Consider the following 21,612-nt stretch of genomic DNA (forward strand, 5'->3'; position numbering starts at 1 on the left):
GTGAGGTGTGAGGTATCGGTCTGCACCTAGTAGGGGATGTCTTCCAGTTAGGCTACTCAGGGGTCAGGGACCCACTTGAGCAGGCAGTCTGTCCATTCTCAGATCTCAACCTCCGTGTTGGGAGATCCACTGCTCTCTTCAAAGCTGTCCGACAGCGGCATTTACCTCTGCCGAGGTTTCTGCTGCTTTTTGTTTAGCTCTGCCCTGTCCCCAGAGGAGGAGTCTACAGAGGCAGGCCGGCCTCCTTGAGCTGTGGTGGGCTCTACCCAATTCGAGCTTCCTGGCGGCTTTGTTTACCTACTTAAGCCACAGCAATGGTGGACGCCCCTCCCCCAGCCTCGCTGCCACCTTGCAGTTAGATCTCAGACTGCTGTGCTAGCAATGAGGGAGGCTCTGTGGGCATGCGACCCTCTGGGCCAGATGTGGGATATAATCTCCTAGTGTGCTGTTTGCTAAGACCCTTGGTAAAGTGCAGTATTAGGGTGGGAGTTACCCGATTTTCCAGGTGTTGTGTGTCTCAATTTCCTTTGGCTAGGAAAAGGAATTCCCTTCCCCCTTACGCTTCCCAGGTGAGGCAATGCCTCGCCCTGCTTCAGGTCTCGCTGGTCAGGCTGTACCCACGGACCAGCGCCAACTGTCCGACACGCCCCAGTGAGATGAACCCGGTACCTCAGTTGAAAATGCAGAAATCGCCCATCTTCTGTGTCGCTCATGCTGGGAGCTGGAGGCTGGAGCTGTTTCTATTTGGCCATCTTGGGTGTGCCCCCGCATTTTAATATATTAGGGACAGAAGACAAAGCATGGAGTTTGCTGTCACATACCGGCTCACCTTGTGCCAGGCTCTGGCTAGTTGTAGGGTGTAAGAAATACCTTAATTTGGCTGTCTTAGGTTCTCTGGGGAAGCAGGCAAGTTTTACATCACTTAATACAATCCTTATTTTTGATAGCATCAGCCTTCTTTCCACGGCGTGCTGAGCCCAACCAGGAGTATTCATCGCCTTGAGGTGCTCCCTTTTCTAATTCCTCAGGTGTGACTGCTGAGGGGCTTCAGGCCATCTTCAAATCTTGTGGCTGCTCCTGGCTCAGTATGTGAATAAAGACAGCAGGGAGACTATTGCTATTGTTTAAATCACATAAGGGTGCCATGCTTGTGAGCCCATGGAAAGCCTCAGCTTGACTATTTATAAGTCCACAGGAAAGTCCATGTGAGAGAGTAATACAAAGCGGGTGAGGTATATCTGCCCCGTGGGTGTGAAGTGCCAACCACACACTGCGACCTGGGCAGCCAGTCCTGACAGGTGCAAGAGCACCTTAGCCCAGGGCTCCATGGAGCAGTGGAGGAAGTTGCCACTATCCACTCTGCCCTGACTGGCGGGCCTCTGCTCCCAGCGCCCAACACAGCTGTTATTGACATAACTAAGACCATGGAATAGGGTTTGAATCCAGGCTCTGCCCTCTATGATTCCTCACCTGTAAAATGGACTAGTGTCTAAGAGAAAATTGGACCTTCAGGTAAGCAAAAATAATTTTTTTTTAAAATCACATCATTTCTTTGGGTATGTAGATAAAGCCTCTTCTACCAAAGGAGTCCCAGCAAGATCAGTGACTCAGGTGTCCCTCTGTGGTGAATGCCACATGTAGTCCTCCCCAAACGAGGTCCACAGTGGGAAGCAAACCAGCCTGGCCCTGGTTCTCCACTGCTCTCAGGCCGAAAGCAGCTTCTGAGCTGAGCCTCAGCAGGAGTTCCTGGGCCCTGACAAGCATCCCTCAGGCACAGACTTCATCCTAGCAGTCACAAGAAACTGTCAGTAGTTGATAATGTTTACCTACAAGAATTGTCATTACATACAACTCAACCTACTATTTGATGATTATCCATCTCCATCCTAGACTTTATGCTCCATGAGGGCAGGGATTTTTGTGTATTTAGTTTACTGCTCTAATGTCTGTGTTTAGAATAATGCTGGGCACACAGTAAGCCCTTAATAAAAATTGACAGTGTAATTTGCTTTGTAATAAAATATTTCTAAACCACAGTGCCCATGGAGGAAATCAGTAAAATAACTGAGATACCAGTCAATAAGAATGAAATGTGTCAGCAAGAAAGAAAATGGAGACCTTGGGTGGATGATGTATCCTGTTCTAGGCCTGTGAGCCCCGGGGTTTAAAAGCAGTCTTGTGCCCTGAATTCCAAATGGGCTTGATGATACTAATAAAACAATTAAAATCAATAATTTCTTCAGTGGGCGTATCAGACTAAGGCAAGAGAATACAGTAACAGATACGAAGTTTGCTGGAGACTTGGAATGGTTTTTCTGGTACTCAATTTGGAGTACACTCAGGGACTATCAACTTGGTCATAGATTACGTTCAGAGGCCAAATGGAAGGTAAAGGATGATTTGGACTGGGTTTCACATGACAGCTGAGCCAGAAAATGGTCCGTCTGCTCTCCCTTTGCAGCTATTAAAAAAGCAGTTCCTGAAGTGAAGCCACCCTCTCTGGTAGTCTCTGGGGCCCTGCCATCACTTTGCCCCACTGCACTGTTGTTTTGGGGGTGTGTTTGTGTGTTGTGTGAAGGGCAATGGAAAAAGGAAGGGACTAGGGCTGTGGGCATTTGTTTTCTTCTGCCTGGCATCTCTACCTGATTCAAGACTGGGTTGCAGCAAGCACAGCTAGGAGGAAGAAGAAATGTGGGGAGAATGACACTGGCCAGCCACCAAAGACAACACAGCCACCATAGAAAGAAGTCATAAGTCACCTGGAGGGGTGGTCACCTCTGCCATGGCTCAACTTGACAGAATGGTGCCCTAGAAGGTAACAATTTTCATAACCTTAAAAGACATCCTCAGCCCCGTGTTCTAACAGCCTCATTGTACCAAGGGTTTAGAAGACATTAGCATCTGCGGGCAATGGGCGGGTCACATGATTCAACCTTATCTGTAGAGGAAAAAAATGAAAAGCTGATGGTCGGTCACTTGGACAGCCCAACAGGTGCCACCTCCAGCTGGAGACAGAGCCTTGACAACCTCACCAGTGGTCATAGTATTGCACTGGGATAGCTGGTGCTGGCCCTCCCAATCCGCTGGGCACCAGCCATCCCAACGCAGCACCTGCCACACCCCTCTGCCATTTTCATATTTTCCTCACGGAAGTTTTATCTACCTGTGCAGGAATCTTCAGAGTTTCTTTGGGGAATCTAAACATGTGGTTTGCATTTAACACAAATAATCGGACTGGGGATCTGTGAGGGCAGAGGCTACATTTTATCACTGTGTTCCCAATGCAAACGCAGGAAACATACCAGGAAAAGCCAAGTCACAGTCCTGATTTCCTAGCAACATTTTGCACTGACTGTGATCAGACCAGTCACAAATTTATGTCTTAGGTAAAATTTTAAAATACTGCCCTGGAATCAAATAATGGGATATCAAATACTTTTAATGAAATCCCGTAGGTGGGAAGAAAAGCATTTCCATAGTCCTGCCAGTCCCCCAGTCTGGGGAAGGCTGGATATTGCCGAACACAGTGAGTATTTCACTGGGTCTGAAGGCGACCACATCAGTCTTTCACAGTGAGGGATGCTAGGAATGGAGGAGCCAAGTCTGAACCACAGCTTTTCAGTTGGTGAAGAAGTGGGACAAGGCTCCATGGTTGTTTCACAGCCTTCCCCTGGCTACCCTCCACATCAGTCATGATTGCTACCCTCCTTCACTACCTGCTGGCCAATGGATGGGACTCAAGGTTTCTTGTCTTTTTGGGTCACCAACCATCTGTACAGAAAAAGGCCATTTCTCCTGCCTGAAAAGTGAGCACTACAGGCTGGCTCTTGTTCCATAGAGTAACTGTCTGAAGAAGCGAGTCTTTAGACACCACACTCGCACTTCCCCGCCACACAGGCTTAGCAGACTAAATATTAAAGACTAGATCTCAGCTTGCAAAGGAAATTCTAAGAACAGAAACAAAAGAAGGTCACCTGTTACCACTACCAGCCATCTGTGGAGAAGCCACCACTGAGAGCGCCAACACTCAGCACCTTTACTAAGTCGAAATCAAACAGATATTCCACAGCTATGAAATATCTGAACGTCTCTGGAGACAGTTCACAGCAGACAATTGACAGCAGATGTAAAGTACCTCTGATCAATGTGGGCCCCACTTAGGAAGTTCCCGAGCGTGTCCACGGAGTGCATGCCATTTGCTTGCCTTCACAGAGCATTTATGGGTGGCCATGGCTGGGTTATAGGAGTGGAATGCTGTAGGTTTTCAGAGGCTGGTGACAGTCAACAATCTGGTCACACTACACACATCACCCTTCCTCGGACAGGGGCCTGTTATTCACAGTGACCCCTTGGACGCTCACGTATCTGGGCATACTCTCCCTCATTCCAGTGCAAATGTTGCCTCCACGGGAAATGTTTGTCACCACTTCCTGCCACATGGTTGTTCTCGTGTTCCCACCTCCTACGGATGTCCCTCTTGAGCTCTTTCTCACTTTTAAAAATTTATTCAATTGCTGTTTACTGAGGGCATTACTCTCAACCCTGATGATACAACAGTATCGTAGTGGGACTCAGACTCTTGAAGCAGAAAAGCTTTGGTATCTCCCATGCCCAGCACACTTTGTGACACTTTTTAGGAACTTGGTTATAGGTTAGTGGTTAATTAGAATTGATACTAATTCTAATGAGACATCACAACTTTGCCTTAACATTCAATGATAAACCTGCTAGGTGTATCACACAGCTAGGTCAAGAGTTCATATTCTGTCTTTCAAATAGCCAGCCACTGGCCCATTTAGGAACACAGCAGAAGACCATCTAACTATTAAACATCAATTTCTCTTACAACATTTTCCTGAAAAAAATAAAAAACAAATCCCTCTAGTGTTTAGTGTTGGTCTGCCCTGTGACTCAGAGAGCTGGGGAATCTAGCTAAGTCTGAGCCGCAGCCTTCGCTGACCCAGCACAGCTCACTACAGCATGATACCCAAGGGCTGGCCGGCCACTAAGTTGCTTCCTGTATTCCATCTGACACAGCTTAGACAGCATTCCAGGCTCTTCAGGGGCACAGCTTCATAAAGTACTGATGGTGCTAGAAGAAAGGCAAACTGACAGGATAGTTATTCTCATATGAATTTCAGATAATCAGCCAGTGCTCTGCCTCCCGATGGGAAGCCTCACTGGCTTTTCCTTCTTGGTGTTCTTTCCTGTTCCCTCTTTACCTTTCCAGTCTAAACACGGGGGTGCCCAGGGTTCACTCCTTCCTCCTCCTCCCTATCTGCATTCCCCTCCTGATCGCAGTTGGCCCCATGGCTTTAAGTACTACCCCAAGCTGAGTTTTCATTTCCAGTTTTGAACTCCAGATGTGCATATCCAGCTGCCTGCTTGGCCTCCACTGGGATGTCTAGCAAGGCACTTGAAAATTATGTGCAAACCAGGACTCTTGATTTTCATTCCGCACTCAAAACGTGTTCTTCACCTTGTCCACCTCATCTCAGCAAATGAGAGTTCAATTCTTAGACATGTGCAGGTGGGAAACCTTGCTATCATCTTTGACTCCTTTCTCAGAAATCCCACGTTACTCCATCGGCAAGCCTGTGGGCCTTCATTCTAGCTGTTCCCTTTGCCTGGAATGCTTTCTCCTATACCTATATGGCTAACTCCTCTGTCTCCTTCAAGGCTGTGGTTAAATCTCCTCTTCTCAATAAATCCTATCCTAACTCTCTTCAACATTCCTTCTCACTATTCCAGCACACCCCGGCCTCTCTTACCCTGGCTACACCTTCTCCCGGCTCCTCTACCCTATTGCACACCACCTTTTAACATACTATATAGTTTACTTACTTTGTTTATTGTCTGCCCCCACTAGCTTGAATGTAAACTGCATGAGGACAGGGAACTTTGTGCAGTTTGTTCTTTGTGTCCCAACTGCCCAGAACAAGGTCTGACATGTAACAAGTGCTTGGTAAATATTCACTGATTGAATGGATGAATGAAAAGATAAGGTGGTGTGATTATATTACATTTTTAAACAAAGCCATCGTAGAAAGTTCTTGACAAGTTTTTGAAATGGCTGGAGGAAAAGCTTCATTTTGCACTTCTGGCCAACAGAACGCCAGCCACACAGTTACTACTGGAACACATGTGCAGACCAAACCACAGGACTGGTCTTTTGCATAACTGCCTGCACTGAAAACCTTCCTGGCTACAGAAAATAGCTGGTTGTTAGGAAATCACATAGAAAAAAGTAGTCACTTGATTAAATGTAATACACTTTCAGGTATCTAGAGACCAGCCTGAGTCTAGGCTCAGATCTCTGAAATTGTTTCCAGCCTGGCCTGGCTGTAGCATGGACAGCTGCCAAGACAGGCCGTGGCTGACCTGTGAGAGCCGGCCAGGCACTGGCCGGGAGAGGAGCAGCACGCGGGAGAAGGACGGGAAAGGACAGGTGAGAGAAGACAAAAGATATGGGGGGGAATGAGGTGATCCACGGCCACTTGTGAAAGAGGCAGGGTGGTACTTAGAAGCAGTGTGAGCCTGGAGAACGGAAAACACCACTGTGAAGGTACCAGCACTGTGGGCAGAGGATGCAGAACTGTTCTGCAGCCCAGGAAAACGCCCACTCCTCTTGGCTGCATCGCAGATCAACCTCTGAGGGTGGGGGATGAGTTTTCCTGTTCTCAATAGATGTTTAGAAGTCAGGCCATCTGTCTCGATCAAGTGTACAACAACTGGGACTGAGTGATAAGCAACATCGCTGTGTGTGGTTAACGCTCATCTGTGTGCTTCCCTCTCTTTTCTGTCTACGTTTTTCATCTTTCCCCAAGTCATCTTCCATGCTGATAGTCGGAAGTCATTCTGGCAGCCCCTAACAGCTATTTGTAGGCCACCAACTGTTGTTAAGTGGAGACATTTTCTCTTTTACAGTATCCCAAGGCAAACTGTCAGTCTGAAGGCTGTGCTTTGAGGAGGGCTCATGTATCAGACCACATCCAGTTCCCTCGCCACTGAATTTGCCATTAAGATATACTCTTCCAAAGACCACAGTGTGAGCCTGCAGATTTCCCATGTGCAGGGACTCTGGAGACACTGCAGTACTGATCCTCACTCACCAAGACGAGAGACACCCTACTTCAGAAGAAAGAGACACATGATACAATTCAGAATGAATTTCATGGGTAAAAATAATAAAAAGTGGATAACTATCTGGAAAACTATCCAGGAAAAAAAACCCAGAAGTCTCACCGTGACACAGATGCACTTGTCCCATTATAAAAAGCACTGGTTCCAAGACAGGCTGGAGGCCTGAACTGCGATTCCACTGGAAACGCGCTGACAGTGGTAAGGAGTGTTCCTATTCCTCAGTTTCTATGACTCCAGCCCTATCCTCAGCTACACTCAGTGCCTCTTACGCAGTCCCCTACACATATGGCAGTGTCGACCAGCTTTACATGCCATTTCTGATGCCCATTTCCTTTCTAAGCATCACTTCTTTGGAAGAACCTTCTGGAAAGGTCTTCTATAGTAAAAATGATAGATTCCAAGTAAAGATGAAATGGAGGTGAAACTATAAACACCTTCCCCCAAATTTATAATATACATTCACAATGGATACTTAAACTCTTGTTGGAAGTTCGTAAAGGTGATTAGAACCCTTTAATAATCATGAAGATAATTTACACTAACAATGGCAGCATTTCATCCTTGTTGAGCACTCTGTGCTAGACATTGGTTAAGCACTTTAACTCATGCAGTCCTGATAGCAATCCTATGAGGTTGATATTATTGTCATTTGACAGATGAGGAAACTGAGGCACAGAAGGGCTAAGTAGGGTTACACAGTTAACGGCAGGACAGGGAACTCAAAATTAGAGAATGTGGCTCCAGAGTCCACTTCCTGAGCCTTATCCTAGACTGCTGTTTTACTGCAGACCAGAGGCTAACTTCCAAGACAAAAACATTTGTCCAACTGAAGAGGGGAGACTGATATGCACTCAAAAGCTGACTTAGTTATATCTACGAGGATGAGAGAGCAGGTGATAAGGAACCATTATCAAGTGAGAAACCACAGGAGTGCCGTAAGGGGTTATGGAGGGGGGAAGACTGCACCAAAACAAAGGTTGCCTAATGTCAAGCAGGTTGACTTGCTAATCCTATTGCAAAACAACAGCAAGATAAAGAAATTCCATCTCCACTATCTCTTCCATTTGATCTGAGTGTCACCAACCTTACCGAAGCATTAGATGCCACTTTGGAATGGCTGCCCTTGGTCCAACTAACTTCTAGAAGGAAGCCTAGTGAACAGGTCAGAACAATTTAAGGCTCACTATGATGTGAACCTTGTACAGAATGTGGAACACCTGTGTGAGCAGAACACTGCAAACAGCAACAAACCCACTGGACCAGAAGGGGAAAAAAAGATCTAAGCAGTATAATCAACTGACAACTTTAGTTTTTGCTCAGATGTTGTATGCTTGGGAACCATCTGAAATTACAGATCCACTCAGAAAAATAATGCCATCCACAAAATGATCCATAAAAAAACACATCCAAGAAAGCCATCTGTAGCCAATTAGACAAAATCAAGCAATGAGCATCTCAGTCCCAAATCCCTCCTCCAGTAGCTCAGGCCACTGTTCAGCCATCTCGCCTCCTCCAAGCAGCCTTTCTCAGTTCACAGAGCTGATGATCTTTGTCTTGCCTGACTGCCTCCTCACCCCTGAATCCTTGCACCACTATCTGTGATCCAGGGGGTGTTAGTTACACCCATGGCATTGAGGAATCTGCTTATTCCTATGTCTGCGTGCAGGGGAAGCTGCTCGTAATCTCAGGCATCTGGCTCTCGTGAAAGCTTGCTTAGAACAACTGTAAACACCAGAGGGTTAGGGGGAAGCAAGATCTCTTCCTTCCACCCAGGAAGAGTTCTGGTTCTGTACCCTACAAGCCCAAATGAAATTAGCAAAGGTATTCAAACCTGCTTGTCTTCCTCAGATACCAGATGGGCTGCTATCTTCAGTACCAAAACTTCAATTAGCCACTCAGAGTCTGGGGCACTTAAACAGTATTTCTAAATAAAAGTAATATAACAAAGTAGGAGTTATAACATGAATCACGAATTTCTGCCCAATCGTGACCACTTTTGGTTAATCTATACCTTTGTCCATTCAGGTTTTTCAATGAAAACTTGTTCAAAGCCCAAGTAGAATTTGATTTCAGTGATGACCAGTTTTGAAGTGATTCTTCAAATGATGGCTCATCAGTTATTTATGCCATAACTGTCTAGGAGGGCTGTGGGTCTATGTCAGAATTGAGACTTAATGGCAATCGTTAAATCCAAACGCCTGTAAATTTACAGCTGGGGCTAGAAGAGACTAATGAGCGGTTCCACAGATACGTGCCTCTGTCAGCGAACATGCATTTACTGAGCATCTACTATGCACGAAGTGGGTTCCACTCTGAACACCAGAGGTAGAACTGAAAAGACACGTTGCACCCTTGTGGGGCTTCCTTATATTCTGAAACAGTGGCTTTTACACTTCCTGGATTTGACAGTCCAGAAAAACTGTTGGGAGGTCAACATTTTTTATTTTGCTAATAAGGACACTGAAGATAGCCTTTATTGTCTCCTCTCATCATTTCATAAAAGAATATTTTAATATAAGAAGGGTGAAGGATGTAATCGGAAAATAAAGGGCAGTTCTTTGAAGCGAATACATTCGGCTTGATGAAATGTTACTACACTTACCAAACTTCCTTGATTTTGCTGTGAAATGGTAGAAGCCTTAGCACAGAGTGGACCAGCACTCGTTCAAAGGAAGCAACTTCTGGCTGAGGGCCCTTCTGCGGGGTAAGAGATGGGGGAGTGCAGAGGGTACCTGTGTTAAGATGTGGACACCTTTCTAAGAAGCCTATTTATTTACTGTGCAAGTATCAAGATACAGGGTAAGGAGGCTCTGAGTCTCTTTGGAGTCTAGGTCCAAACTTGTTTTTGTTGCATCTCATTTTGTGTTTTAAGTTTTAAGAGACGAGGTCTCACTATGTTGTCCAGGCTAGTATGCAGTGGCTATTCACAGGCGTGATCATATTGCACTACAGTCCCAAACTCAAGTGATCCTCCTGCCCGAGTAGCTAGGACCACAGGCATGAGCCTACGTGGCTTACTCCATCTCATTTTAAAGTTTCAAGAGTTTGTGGACAAGCTAAACCAGCTTAATGTCGACATTTAGTAACTCATTTAGTTCCAGGGGCCAGATCAGGAACAGGAAGTCAAAGGGTTTCCTGGCAATAAAAGGGTTTTTGTGAATGACTACAGCATCTTTGAGAGCAGATATCTACATGTTATTTTAGTACATGATCAATAATATTAGAAGCTTTAACCAGTAAGATTTTCAGAGACAAGCAAGAGAAAAAGGGAAGGAACTGGTTAGTTTCAAGTTGTCAATTAAAAACAAAGAAGCTTGCATTAATGATTTTGCTGTTTCCCCAGAGAAATCTAGTAGGATATCCATTTTCTACTAAAAATACTCCCATGATATTATAGTTGGCAAGAAAAACACTCTCCGGGTGGAGAGAAGAGGACAGATGAACATAAATAGAATTCTTTAGAAGGCAATCACAGCACAGTTGTCATAAAAAGATCTTACAACCAAGGTCCCCAAAGGAAGTTTCTGTTATAATTACTTGAAATTAATGGCCATCAATTAAAAATTGTCTGATGCCCTTAGGATACGTGGAGAAACAATCTAGAAGAAAGATGCAGTTTCTCCATTGTTGAAGCCTCCCTCTTTCTCAGCAATAATTCCTGTTTAAAAGCAAATTACTTCCGCTAGCAGTTTTTAAAGCCTTAACTCTAGAACTGTTGAAATACATCTCAACAAACTCATCTAGCCAGATGATTCCTTCCCATCAGTTAGTGATGAAGCCTTACTTCACATTCCGGGTGAGAAGCTGTTTGTTAACTGGCTTATAGGCAACTGGAAGAACTTTATGAAATACATTCTCCATAAGTTATTCATCAGACAGGCAGGATTACGAAAGACAGAGCTCCTGCTTGACTCTAACTAAAATACACTGATAATTCAAAACAAGTTACTAAAATAAATAAGCTGCAAAATGTAATGTGTAACAGAGTAAAAGGCACTTTGAAAAAACATAGTTACTAAGGTATGGAATTTCTAGGACAAGTAAATTTCTTGCCCGTTGAGGTCTTTGGGTGCAGATAATGTTAAATAATTCCTACTACAACAAACCAGGCGCTGTCTTTTCAACACCAGATCCCTGAACTTGGCCTCTGTCACTCTGAACACACAGCCACTCTGCATTTTTGAGTTGAAATTACTTAAGAGTTGTGGACACGTATTTGTAGTGATTCTTAAAGCATTTTAATATTGGCTTCACTTTCTCCGTATGTGTAGTTTTCATCTGTACTGCTGGCTGTCTTTAAAAGAAAAAAGTTGCTGGCCATTTAATAAAGCTACTGGGAAGACCATCTACAATAAATGAGCTGATAAATGTGGCTGACTGTGCTGTAGGACAGTTCTTCATAGCAGATGCAAATTACTTTTGAAGTGGCTTTATAGCTTAAAAGAATACCACCTTTGCATTAAGCCCCTAAAACAGAGTGCCAGAACTGCTCATGTAAATATTCAGAGCCATGCTTAAATGATTATCTGTTAATGTCATTTGAACCTAGATCATCCATGGCTCTGTGATAATTTATGTCTATAATTAAGTAGTTGCCATGGCAAACCACTTTCACATTTTATTTGCATATCAACTGCTGTATCCGAATTTTAAGAGAGTTTGCAATTTACTTCCAGACTTTCCAACTCATTCTTTAAAAACAGGTCCCCATCTTGGCCAGGTGCAGTGGCTCATGCCTGTAATCCCAGCACTTTGGGAGGCTGAGGCAGGTGGATCACCTGAGGTCAGGAGTTCGAGACCAGCCTGGCCAACATGGTGAAATCCCATCTCTACTAAAAATACCAAAAATTAGCCAGGTATTGTGGCAGGTGCCTATAAGCCCAGCAACTGAGGAGGCTGAGACAGGAGAATCGCTTGAACCTGGGAGGCAGAGGTTGCAGTGAGCCAAAATCAAGCCATTGCACTCCAGCCTGGGCAATAAGAGTGAAACTCCGTCTCAAAAAAACCCAAAACAACAACAACAACAACAACAAAAAACCAGTTCCTGTCTCTAGATTTACTAAATTAATACCTGCTTGGCCCACTTGCTTTTCAGCAGTCATTTTTTAATTTAATGATATGGTTGAATTCTTCATTCCCTTTATATATTATTTATTTTATATTTCTTTTGCTTCTCTATGGTACAGTTTATGAAATGATGACTCTCTAATGCAGCCTGGGAGCAGAACTCAGGAAGTTGTAGACCTGCGTCTACAGGTCTCTGCACATAGCAGGCACCCAATAAAAGTGCCTAGGACTGAAATTGAATTCTGACCTGCCTTCTCACAACATGTCTGCATTTGTTTTACCTTTTTACCAAGGGACTACTAAAGGCTGGTGAATTAGGAAATGTGTCCTATCAGTGGTAAGGTTAAACTGTTCAGACACGGAACTGTTGGACCTGACTTCTGGTGGAGCATCGTCTGTCTGGAGAGCCAGAAACCAAGAGCCTCCCTTTGGCAGCCAGAGGTCTTCAGGGCCTTATGCTCACCAGGAAGAAAAGGAAGGGCTGTTCCTTCTACTCTCCCCATGCCTCTTTGAGGGTGTTCTGAAGGTGGGCAACCAAGGTCACACCACCCCAGAGAAAGCCCAGTGACTTTTTCTGGAGTAAAATTCTGAGGCAGGGCTCCGTGTGCGTCAGGCATCTCCGTCCCTCTCCCTGTGCTTCCCGATCCCCTGTTCTGATTTCTCTCCTCTCAGTGGCTGACCTTGTCTTTTGGGCCTGGGAGTGAGTAAGTAGGGCATGAGAACAGTCATGGGGTTGGGCTATGGTCCTAACCTTGCTGCTTAAGGTAACTTTTTACCCTGTGTAAAAAGCAGTGAGAATACCAAGTCCTGGAGAGTGATCAGCTGCATTTCATATGCCGGCCCTTCCACCCACCAGATTTATGACAAAAGCAATTCTATAAGCGGCAAAGGCAAAATCCCCACTTGTCTGTCCCGGCTTTTCCTTTTACTGCTTTTTTTCATGTTGTCCTCTTTCACCCTCAATCATCGCTCACTTCCAAGAAGGCTGAGCCTGCACACACCAGGCCCTTCACTGCCAGCGCCATTCCCACGACCACACCCTTCACCGCAGCCCTGCAGAGGCAGGGTTCAGCCCCAGGGCAATCTATCTGGTCAGACTGGTGGGGCAGCTTGCTCAGGCTGTCCTGCTGGACTGAGACCCATGCAGACAGAGGGCTGGAGGGAGTAGAGAGTGTGAGAGCCAGCCCAGCATAAAGGGAAGACTGGAAGATAGCAGGCAGCTGGCCGGTGGCTCATGCTCATGGCGGTCCCTGTGGAATAGGCCCAGCCAGCACAAGTGAGCCAAATCCTGAGCTCAGTTTAATGGCTTCAGTCCCAAACCTGAGTCACTGGGGATTCCATGGACTTCTAAGAGAACCCTACACGCATTTCCAAAAACAAACTGCTTGATGTTGTCATGGAAAACCTGGATCTTTGCATTCTACGGTTTCACGATGGATTATATCCAGGTCACGACCTAAGGAAGACAGCCGGCAAAAAGCCAACCCTGCTGGCTGATCACCGGCTTTTGTAACGAATCCCAAAGGGATGCGAACCAATGTGTGCTGCTGGCTCTGCCAAGTCCTTGGACAAGTTCTCACCTCTGAAGACCAATCAGCCTGTGGTTTACTCCGCCAGGAGGCTCTAGGAAGCCACCTGCAATCAACATTCAATGGCTAGAAGCTGCCTCCAGAAGGCGAAGGAATGGAAAATGTGCATGTCAGGGGAAGGGGAGTGGGAGGAAGGAGCTCTTTGTTTTCCTGTCAATTTGACTGCTCTCTCCTGCTTTTTAAAAAAATGATCTGAGGACACCCCTGGTTACACCAAAGCCATAGGACTGCTGTGCGCCCTGAGCTCCAACACAGGCAGGCTCTTAAGGACAGGGAAAGACCCTACACACTGTATTTGTGTTTGATTTGAACAGAATAAGGTCAATTCTAAAAGCTACAAGATATCCCTGTTCCTTAGAATGCAACAAATCCGGGAAGCCTATAATATACTAAAACTTGCCAAGAAAGCAGAAATACTTGGATAACGATTCTATAGGTACCATTTATTATTTACTGTGTGTTAAGCACTATGCTTAAGCCTTTTTATGTAGCATCTAACTTAATCCTCAAAACAGTCCTGAGGTATAAAGTATTATACCCATTTTACAAGTGAGAAAACTATGGCTCAGAAAAGTGAGGCAAATTGGTCCGTGTTTCAAAGGCACATTCAGGTGAGGCTTGACCCCTCATTACTGCATGAGTGCTGAACATCAAGGACACGTGCACAGTATTTAGAAAGTATCAGCCGGATGTCCACCATTAGGCCAGGCCCTGAAGGCAGATCCTGCTATCTGGATTCACGTAACAGGCAATAGTTATATTTCATTACTGTTTAAGTTAGCCCAGAGTTTGGGATTTCCACTGAAGTAGCAGATTCTTTCACACCCAATTTCTAAACTCGGACAAGATTTTGATTAATTGTGCTGTGTTTTTTATAGACAGTGAAGGCTACACAAGCCTGTGGCCTATTTATATCTTAAAATTAGGTATAGCAAAAGAATATGCTTACGATCATTTTTCATCCAGTCACATTTTTGCCAAAATGTAAGGTGTAAGAACAAACACAGCCTGAGTATATTTCTAAAGAATCTTTTTGTTGCTCTGGCAACGGGCTCCTTTCTCACCATTTGTTTCAGTGTTGAAGAGATCCAGGGCTGAGGGAGACGGGGCATAGGGAGAGAAGAAGCCGGTGCTCACAGCTGCAGCAAGTCCTTGCTGAGGCTGGGGCTGACCAGAGGCTATCACAGATTGGCCAACGGGAGAAAGCCAGCCAGCCCTTTCGGATGCCAGTGTGACAACGTCCTCAGCCATGGATGCAAGAACCACAGCGCCCCTTACACTGGCTTGAAGTGCATGATGAGACCTCCGATAGGGGAGAAAGCACCCACTGAGTATCCCTTGCAGGTGTGACCCCCAACATGAGAAGTATAGCTCAGTCCCTCTTTTTCATGATTTCTTCTCTGAAGGGTGATGCTAGGCTGGACAGAGAAAAGAAACCAGTTATTTCCTGCATTTCAGCACTTAGATCAGTGGCTCCTAGACAGCAGTCAAACTATGCAGGAATCTCTGCCTCCTGCCAATTTAAAATTCTGAGTAACTTAAGAATTTTTAAGATGCTGCATAGGTAACAGGAGTAAGGAGGAAGTTAAAGCTTCTAGACTGGAAAGAGGCAGAAGATCAGCACCAGCCCTCAGGAGTGCTCCTACTTCTTTCTCCTCAACCCTCCTCCCAGAGGCCTTGTGCAGACAGAAAAGTAAGAAAAACTCATTGGAGGCCAGGCACAATGGCTCACACCTGCAATCCCAGCACTTTGGGGGCGGAGGTGGGTGGATCACTTGAGGTCAGGAGTTTGAGACCAGACTGGCCAACATGAGGAAACCCTGTCAATACTAAAAATACAAAAATTAGCCGGGCATTGTGGCGGGCGCCTGTCATCCCAGGAACTTGGGAGGCTGAGGCAGGAGAACCGCTTGAAACTGGGAGGGGGAGGTCTCAGTGAGCCAAATCATGCCATCGCATTCCCACCTGGGCAACAGCGTGAGAATCCGTCTTAAAAAAAAAGAAAAGAAAAAAGAAAAAAAACTCCCTGGAGCATTCGAATACCGGAGAGCCATACTAATCTTTGTGCAATAATAACACCTTGCCATTAATGTGAGGCACACGAGAGTACCAGAATGTGTTGGACTAATCCACATTCAGAGATGGAATTCACTCAACTAACACCTTATTATAAACTGCATGTAAATAGTCTTGAAGGATACTATGCTTTGCTTCTGAATGACTGCCAAAGATAGGTTTAGTGTTATGGCCCAAGATGTCCCACCCCTTCCAGTAAACGGCCACTGGTTTACTGGAAGATAGTGGGATCATCAAGTTTCTCAGGATAAGAAGCACCCCTACATGACAAACCAGGAGTCTCATCTACATACCAGCAAATCAATAAAGCCCATAATAAAGGCATGAAATCATCAAGGATGTACAACTACAACAGAGCGAGGGAACAGTAAACAGAAATCCTTCTCTCTGGTCAACCAGGGCTCTTCAACAGGATTAATAAATTGTGTGTGCTGGCTTCCCTTGAGCTACATGTTTGACTCTTCAAAAGCCTTCAGTAACATTTCTCTGCAAAAGTTTTAAGATATACACATGCATGTACACACACACACACACACACACACACACACACCCACACACCCCTGAGGCACCTTGTGTCCAAGGAGAATAAAGTAGGGACATTTCTCTGATAAGAAAATGATGGGCCGGGCGTGGTGGCTCAAGCCTGTAATCCCAGCACTTTGGGAGGCCGAGAGGGGCGGATCACGAGGTCAGGAGATCAAGACCATCCTGGCGAACACAGTGAAACCCCGTCTCTACTAAAAAGTACAAAAAAACCAGCCGGGTGAGTTGGCGGGCGCCTGTAGTCCCAGCTACTCGGGAGGCTGAGGCAGGAGAATGGCGTAAAACTGGGGAGGGCGGAGCTTGCAGTGAGCTGAGATCTGGCCACTGCACTCCAGCCTGGGCGACAGAGCAAGACTCCGTCTCAAAAAAAAAAAAAAAAGAAAATGATGACTCAGTCTTGAAACCCACCTTTAACATTTCTGGGTGGTGAGATGCCAAGCTGAAGGGGAGAGACATCTTCAGAAGTGAGTCAAAAGGGGACAAGGAGCTTCACAGAATCAAACTCTAAGCCTAAAAATTCTAAAAGAAGGTTATATTTTCCAATCTTCCTATTTTTCAGAAGGAGAACACTGAGACCCGGGGTGGTACATTTATCTCATGTGAAACTGCTATTGAGGAGCAATGCTGAAATACAGAATCCTGGTCTCCCAAATTCCATGAGTGCCTGGGTCACTTGTGGTATGGCTGATCCTGGCAGATGGAGAGATGAGGGACCTGAGACTTGTCCCTTTGGGCCAGAAAGTTTAAGGGGCCTGGTGTCTGGATAGTGTATTCCCCCATGAAAGCAAATCAGAACTAAGGAGCAGGCCCTCTGTCATTTCTCTTGGCCCATTACTCCCCGTCCCCCACCTCCACCCTACACAGGGGCCTCCTAAGATTTGAGGAACAGTAAACTTTATCTTATCGGCTGTTTGGGAAAAAGCTGTCATTTGATCTGTTTATTTGGAAGCCAGCCCTGCTGAGCTCAAGAGTTTGCTATGAGGCCGGCTAGAGTGAATTCGTTTGGGGGCTGCTGCTTTACTGCCCTGGACACATGGCTCAGTGTATAACTTTATTTTGAAGAATCCTGTGCACACAGCTCTAGAATTTGCTGAGGGATGAATCACCTGTGCCCTTCATTTAGGGTTGTAGGTGGGTAACTTTGTCCTGTTAGAGTCTAGATTAATGTCTTGGTTAAAAAGTAAGCACCTGTTTTCTGAATATCAAAGCAAGAGTCTACTCCTCTACTTCTTTGGGGATGTCTTCAAACTCAGCTGTGTGTTTGTGTGTGAATTTCTGTCACCCAGAACAAGAAACTTGAATCAAACCTAGACAGACTATTATCCCATTGGTTCAGGACCCACCTTTCAAACCCACGCAGGGAAGCCTACAAAAGTGCTGGTAGCCGTGGATGCTTTCCCTGCAGCTCACAACCTTCTCTCTGGGACCACTGTAAAGAGCTCATCCTTTTCTTTCCGCCCATTTCTAATAAGCTCGTGAGTGAGAAATTCCCAGAAAATGGAAGAGTTAGCTTGCATTTTCTGATCTGAGTGCACAGAACATTCTGTCAGGCTCTAGGAAACAGACAATTTAAACCAGAACCTCACTAAACACACAGCAGCTGATACTAATTCCTTCCCAGCCCCTGTCTTCCCCGCCCAAGCTGAAATCATCTGGGGGCTGGAGCGGAGAGTGGATGGGGAAGCAGGCTTGCTGCTTCTTAATGAGCGACCCCACTTACATTCCTCTTAGCATCGAGTGCTTGCTGAAGGTGGGACTCACGCTTTCCGTAATTCCTCAGGGAGTTGCACTGAAGTGGAGAGCATGCTTTTAATTTAATGGGAAACACAAAAAGTAGGAGTAGTTACTCAAACCAAAACCAACACCTTAGACCCCGAGGAAATAAGCAATGAGGAGGACCATGTAACACCAGAGAAGAACAAGCCCGTTTTCTTGTGGGGTAAGACAGGGGAAAGAGGCCCATGCGAGCAGCACACAAACGTCGCCTAGAACGGAAGGGGCAAAGGAAACCTGATTAGAGAGAAAATGGTCTTCTCCAAAACTGGCAGGAAGCAAATGCCCGGTGCCAGAGTGCGCTGCACCGGCAGCTCTCCATCCCTGCATCCCACCGTGCCCGGGGTCCTGCCTTCTTACCTGCAATTCCTTGCAACAGCCCACAGACGTTGAAGATGCTTTTCTTCATGATGCTCTGTACACACATGGTGAAGACGGACACCAAGGCCACCATGCAGAGAATAAAGATTCCCACAGCCAGGAAAATAGCTGTGGCCTGCCAGAAGCCGCTGGCGATCTCGCCGAAGCTCTCGGCGTAGGGCCCGCACAGCGTGTCCCGCTGGAAGTGCTGCATCCCTGGGTTCCGGATGCAGCGGGCGTAGATGCCCAGGGTGGGGTGGTAGGGCTCGGGGGAGCCCCCGCCTGGGCCCGCCGGCTCCGCGCCGCCGCGGCTCCTCGCTTTCCCGACCAGCCAGTCTGCGCTCATGAAGGCAATGAGCTCGGCAAAAGCCACTACAATACTCAGCAAGGTCCAGAGCATCGAGCGACAGGTGACAATGACATGACACATATTGATGTTCCAGGCGAAGAAAGAGTCAGGAGTCCACGGAGTTAATCAAAAAAAGAAAGTCGGTGGGGAAGGAGGCTCGGGCGGCCCGGGAAGGAAGTCGCAGCTGCAGTCACTCACTCCCGCCGCCGGCCGCGTTCATGCTGGGGACAGCGCTCCCGGACCCAGAGCACCGCCTGCGGCCTCACCTAGGGGAGAGGGAGGGCGGTTAGCAGCGCCGCCAGGCCCCGCCCCGCCTTCCCGCCGCGCAGCGACACAGTCCAAGCCCGGCCCGCGCCCGCAGAACCCTGCCAGCAAGCCCCGGGCCGGCCAGCATGCCAGGCGGTTGTTGCACTCACTGCGTTTGTTTCAAATTCTCCCTGACATCACTGCACTCAGAACTCTATGTGGCAGTTAACCTTCTCTCTTGGGAGCGCTATGGAAGGAGGCGGCTAGTGCCAGGTCCTGCTCCCAACCCAGGGAGCACTGTCCCGGTTGCTGCTGCACTCTTAGGACAGGGCTCCCGCTCCCTCATCTTTTGCTGGAAAAAGTCAAACAGCACAGGGATCCAGAGTGGAGGAGGCAAGAATGGCAATCAACTCTATTAGTGGATTTTTTTTTTTTTTTTTAAAGTTTGCAAGACTTTTTGGCCTGCTGTTTTGGTACTAGGTGAGTTAAGTTTTGCGAAACTTGCACCAAGCGCTTTTGCTTAACAGTAGAGAGTAGCAACACCCCACTTTTATTTCCTGGAAATTAAATTACTAGCAGAGACATGTGTGTTTGCTTCATAGGTAAATAAGAAACAATCCCATGAAAAAGAATAAACAAAACATTGCTCCCACATCTATATTTCATCCATTTTTCACAGGGTGATTTTTAGACAAAATAATTTACACTAATTAAAACTCAGAGGGAAAAAAACCTTAAGAGTTCATGCCTTACTTGGGGAAATTATTTTTAAAAGACATTAACGACCGTTAACTAAGCATCATTACAACTGAGTGGACTTGTTGACAACAGAACCTTGTCTATGAAGAATGCATCCCTTGAATTGTCCCAATTCATCCCATGTGCCTCTGCCTAAGCTTCGATTCACTCCAGGTCTGGAACTCAACGTGCCCATTGTTTCTCATTTCACAGAGGCCTCATTCTGTCCCCAAGGAGGAATGACTTCATTACCAGAAGACATTGCTCCAGTGGCTCAAGCCTTCTTCAGAGGAGTCTAGACCCTGAAATGGGGGCCAGCAGTGCTGGTCTGCAGCCCCGTTTTCTGCCCCATTTCAAGGCCAAGAACAATCCCTCAGCTTACATCTGGGCACATGGCCCTGCTCTGAATGATTAGATCTCATTAACAGAGGTCAAGTCAACTCCATGAGAACTGCAAAGAGCCCCCTGGCATGTTGGGAGTGGGGTAAGGCAGGGAGTTATCAAAGAGGAAGAGAAGCGGGGAAATAAGGAAGCCCAGTGTCAAAGCTTAAAATGCCCGTTTCTACACCCTGCACCAGCTGTCTGCCTGCTGGCTGACTTCCTAGTTAGCATGTGATCTACCCATCCCTTGAAACATGATGTATTTTAAAATCCTCATATCATGGTGGTTGCTATACAAGATGCTATTTTGGGGACACAGCTAGTGCACTACTAGGAACATATGCACTTAATTGTCAGGGTGTGTGTGCGTGTGTCACAACGCTATGCCGAGCACTGGGTAAGGGAAGGGAGTCCATCAGGTATGGGTTCCAAAGTCAGCTCCAGTACTGACCATGTGCATGTCTAACTTCTCAGAGCTTCCTCGTCTGAGCTGGTAAGGGTAGCCTACCTCACCAGATTATTGCAAGGAATGAACAAGAACCTACTGAAGCACCCACACAGTGCCTGGCAGAGTAAGTGCTCAACAAGTATCAACTCCTTGCCCTCAGAAGCTTATCCTGTAACATAGATGACACCGTTCAGACAACTATTGGTCCAGTGGAGGTGCCCAGTAGATTACAGAAACCTGGCCACTGCACACAGAAAACATTAAGCACAGGCTACTTAGAGATGGACGAGGTCACTCATGTCTAAACTTTCCTGGCTGCCTTCAAGGGCAGAGTCCTGGTCTTCCTGTTTCCCCACTACCTAACTCAGCTGCCAATCCACCTGGTGGAGATAAATTAGCATTCAGCCAGAAGGTATAGCTTACTCCAACTCACTCATTCTCAGCTCCTCCTCCAGATAGTACCGAATAGAAAGCCTTTTGAGAAAAAAGTTACTGAGGGCTTTAGAGGAGATTGTTTATAATGAAAATGATCATTCTAAAAGAGAACAAGAAAATGAACCAAAAAGACTCCCAGGAGGCCCTGAGAGGCTGCACGTGCCCACTGGGCTCACAAATACTTTGAGTCCACAGGTGGCAATCCCAGCCTGTTGAGTGCTTTATATAAAGCCTTCCCATTTGATTAGAAAACCATTTTAGTTATGCCCAGCCAATCTCTGTCCCATCCCTTTTCTGTTAAATGTAATTTTTCTTTTTTTTTTTTTTTGAGATGGGGTCTCACTCAGTCACCCAGGTTGGAGTGCAGTGGCATGATCTTGGCTCACTGCAATCTCTCTGCCTCCCCGGTTCAAGCAATTCTCCTGCCTCAGCCTCCAGAGCAGCTGGGATTACAAGCACACATG

At 46.3% G+C, this 21,612-nt stretch overlaps 1 protein-coding gene across 1 annotated transcript in view; it reads right to left on the reverse strand.

Annotated features, from left to right (window-relative positions):
- Positions 1 to 21,612, reverse strand: part of LHFPL2 (lipoma HMGIC fusion partner-like 2) — a 286,468-nt gene that overhangs the window by 14,190 nt on the left and 250,666 nt on the right. The window contains exon 6 of the mRNA XM_011992191.1: positions 18,552 to 19,166. Coding sequence (XP_011847581.1) covers positions 18,552 to 18,981 — 430 coding nt within the window. The 5' untranslated portion in view covers positions 18,982 to 19,166. The remainder of the gene's footprint in view (positions 1 to 18,551; positions 19,167 to 21,612) is intronic.

Source organism: Mandrillus leucophaeus, unplaced genomic scaffold (genome assembly GCF_000951045.1).
Source record: "Mandrillus leucophaeus isolate KB7577 unplaced genomic scaffold, Mleu.le_1.0 Scaffold407, whole genome shotgun sequence".
Classification (NCBI taxonomy): Eukaryota; Metazoa; Chordata; class Mammalia; order Primates; family Cercopithecidae; genus Mandrillus; species Mandrillus leucophaeus.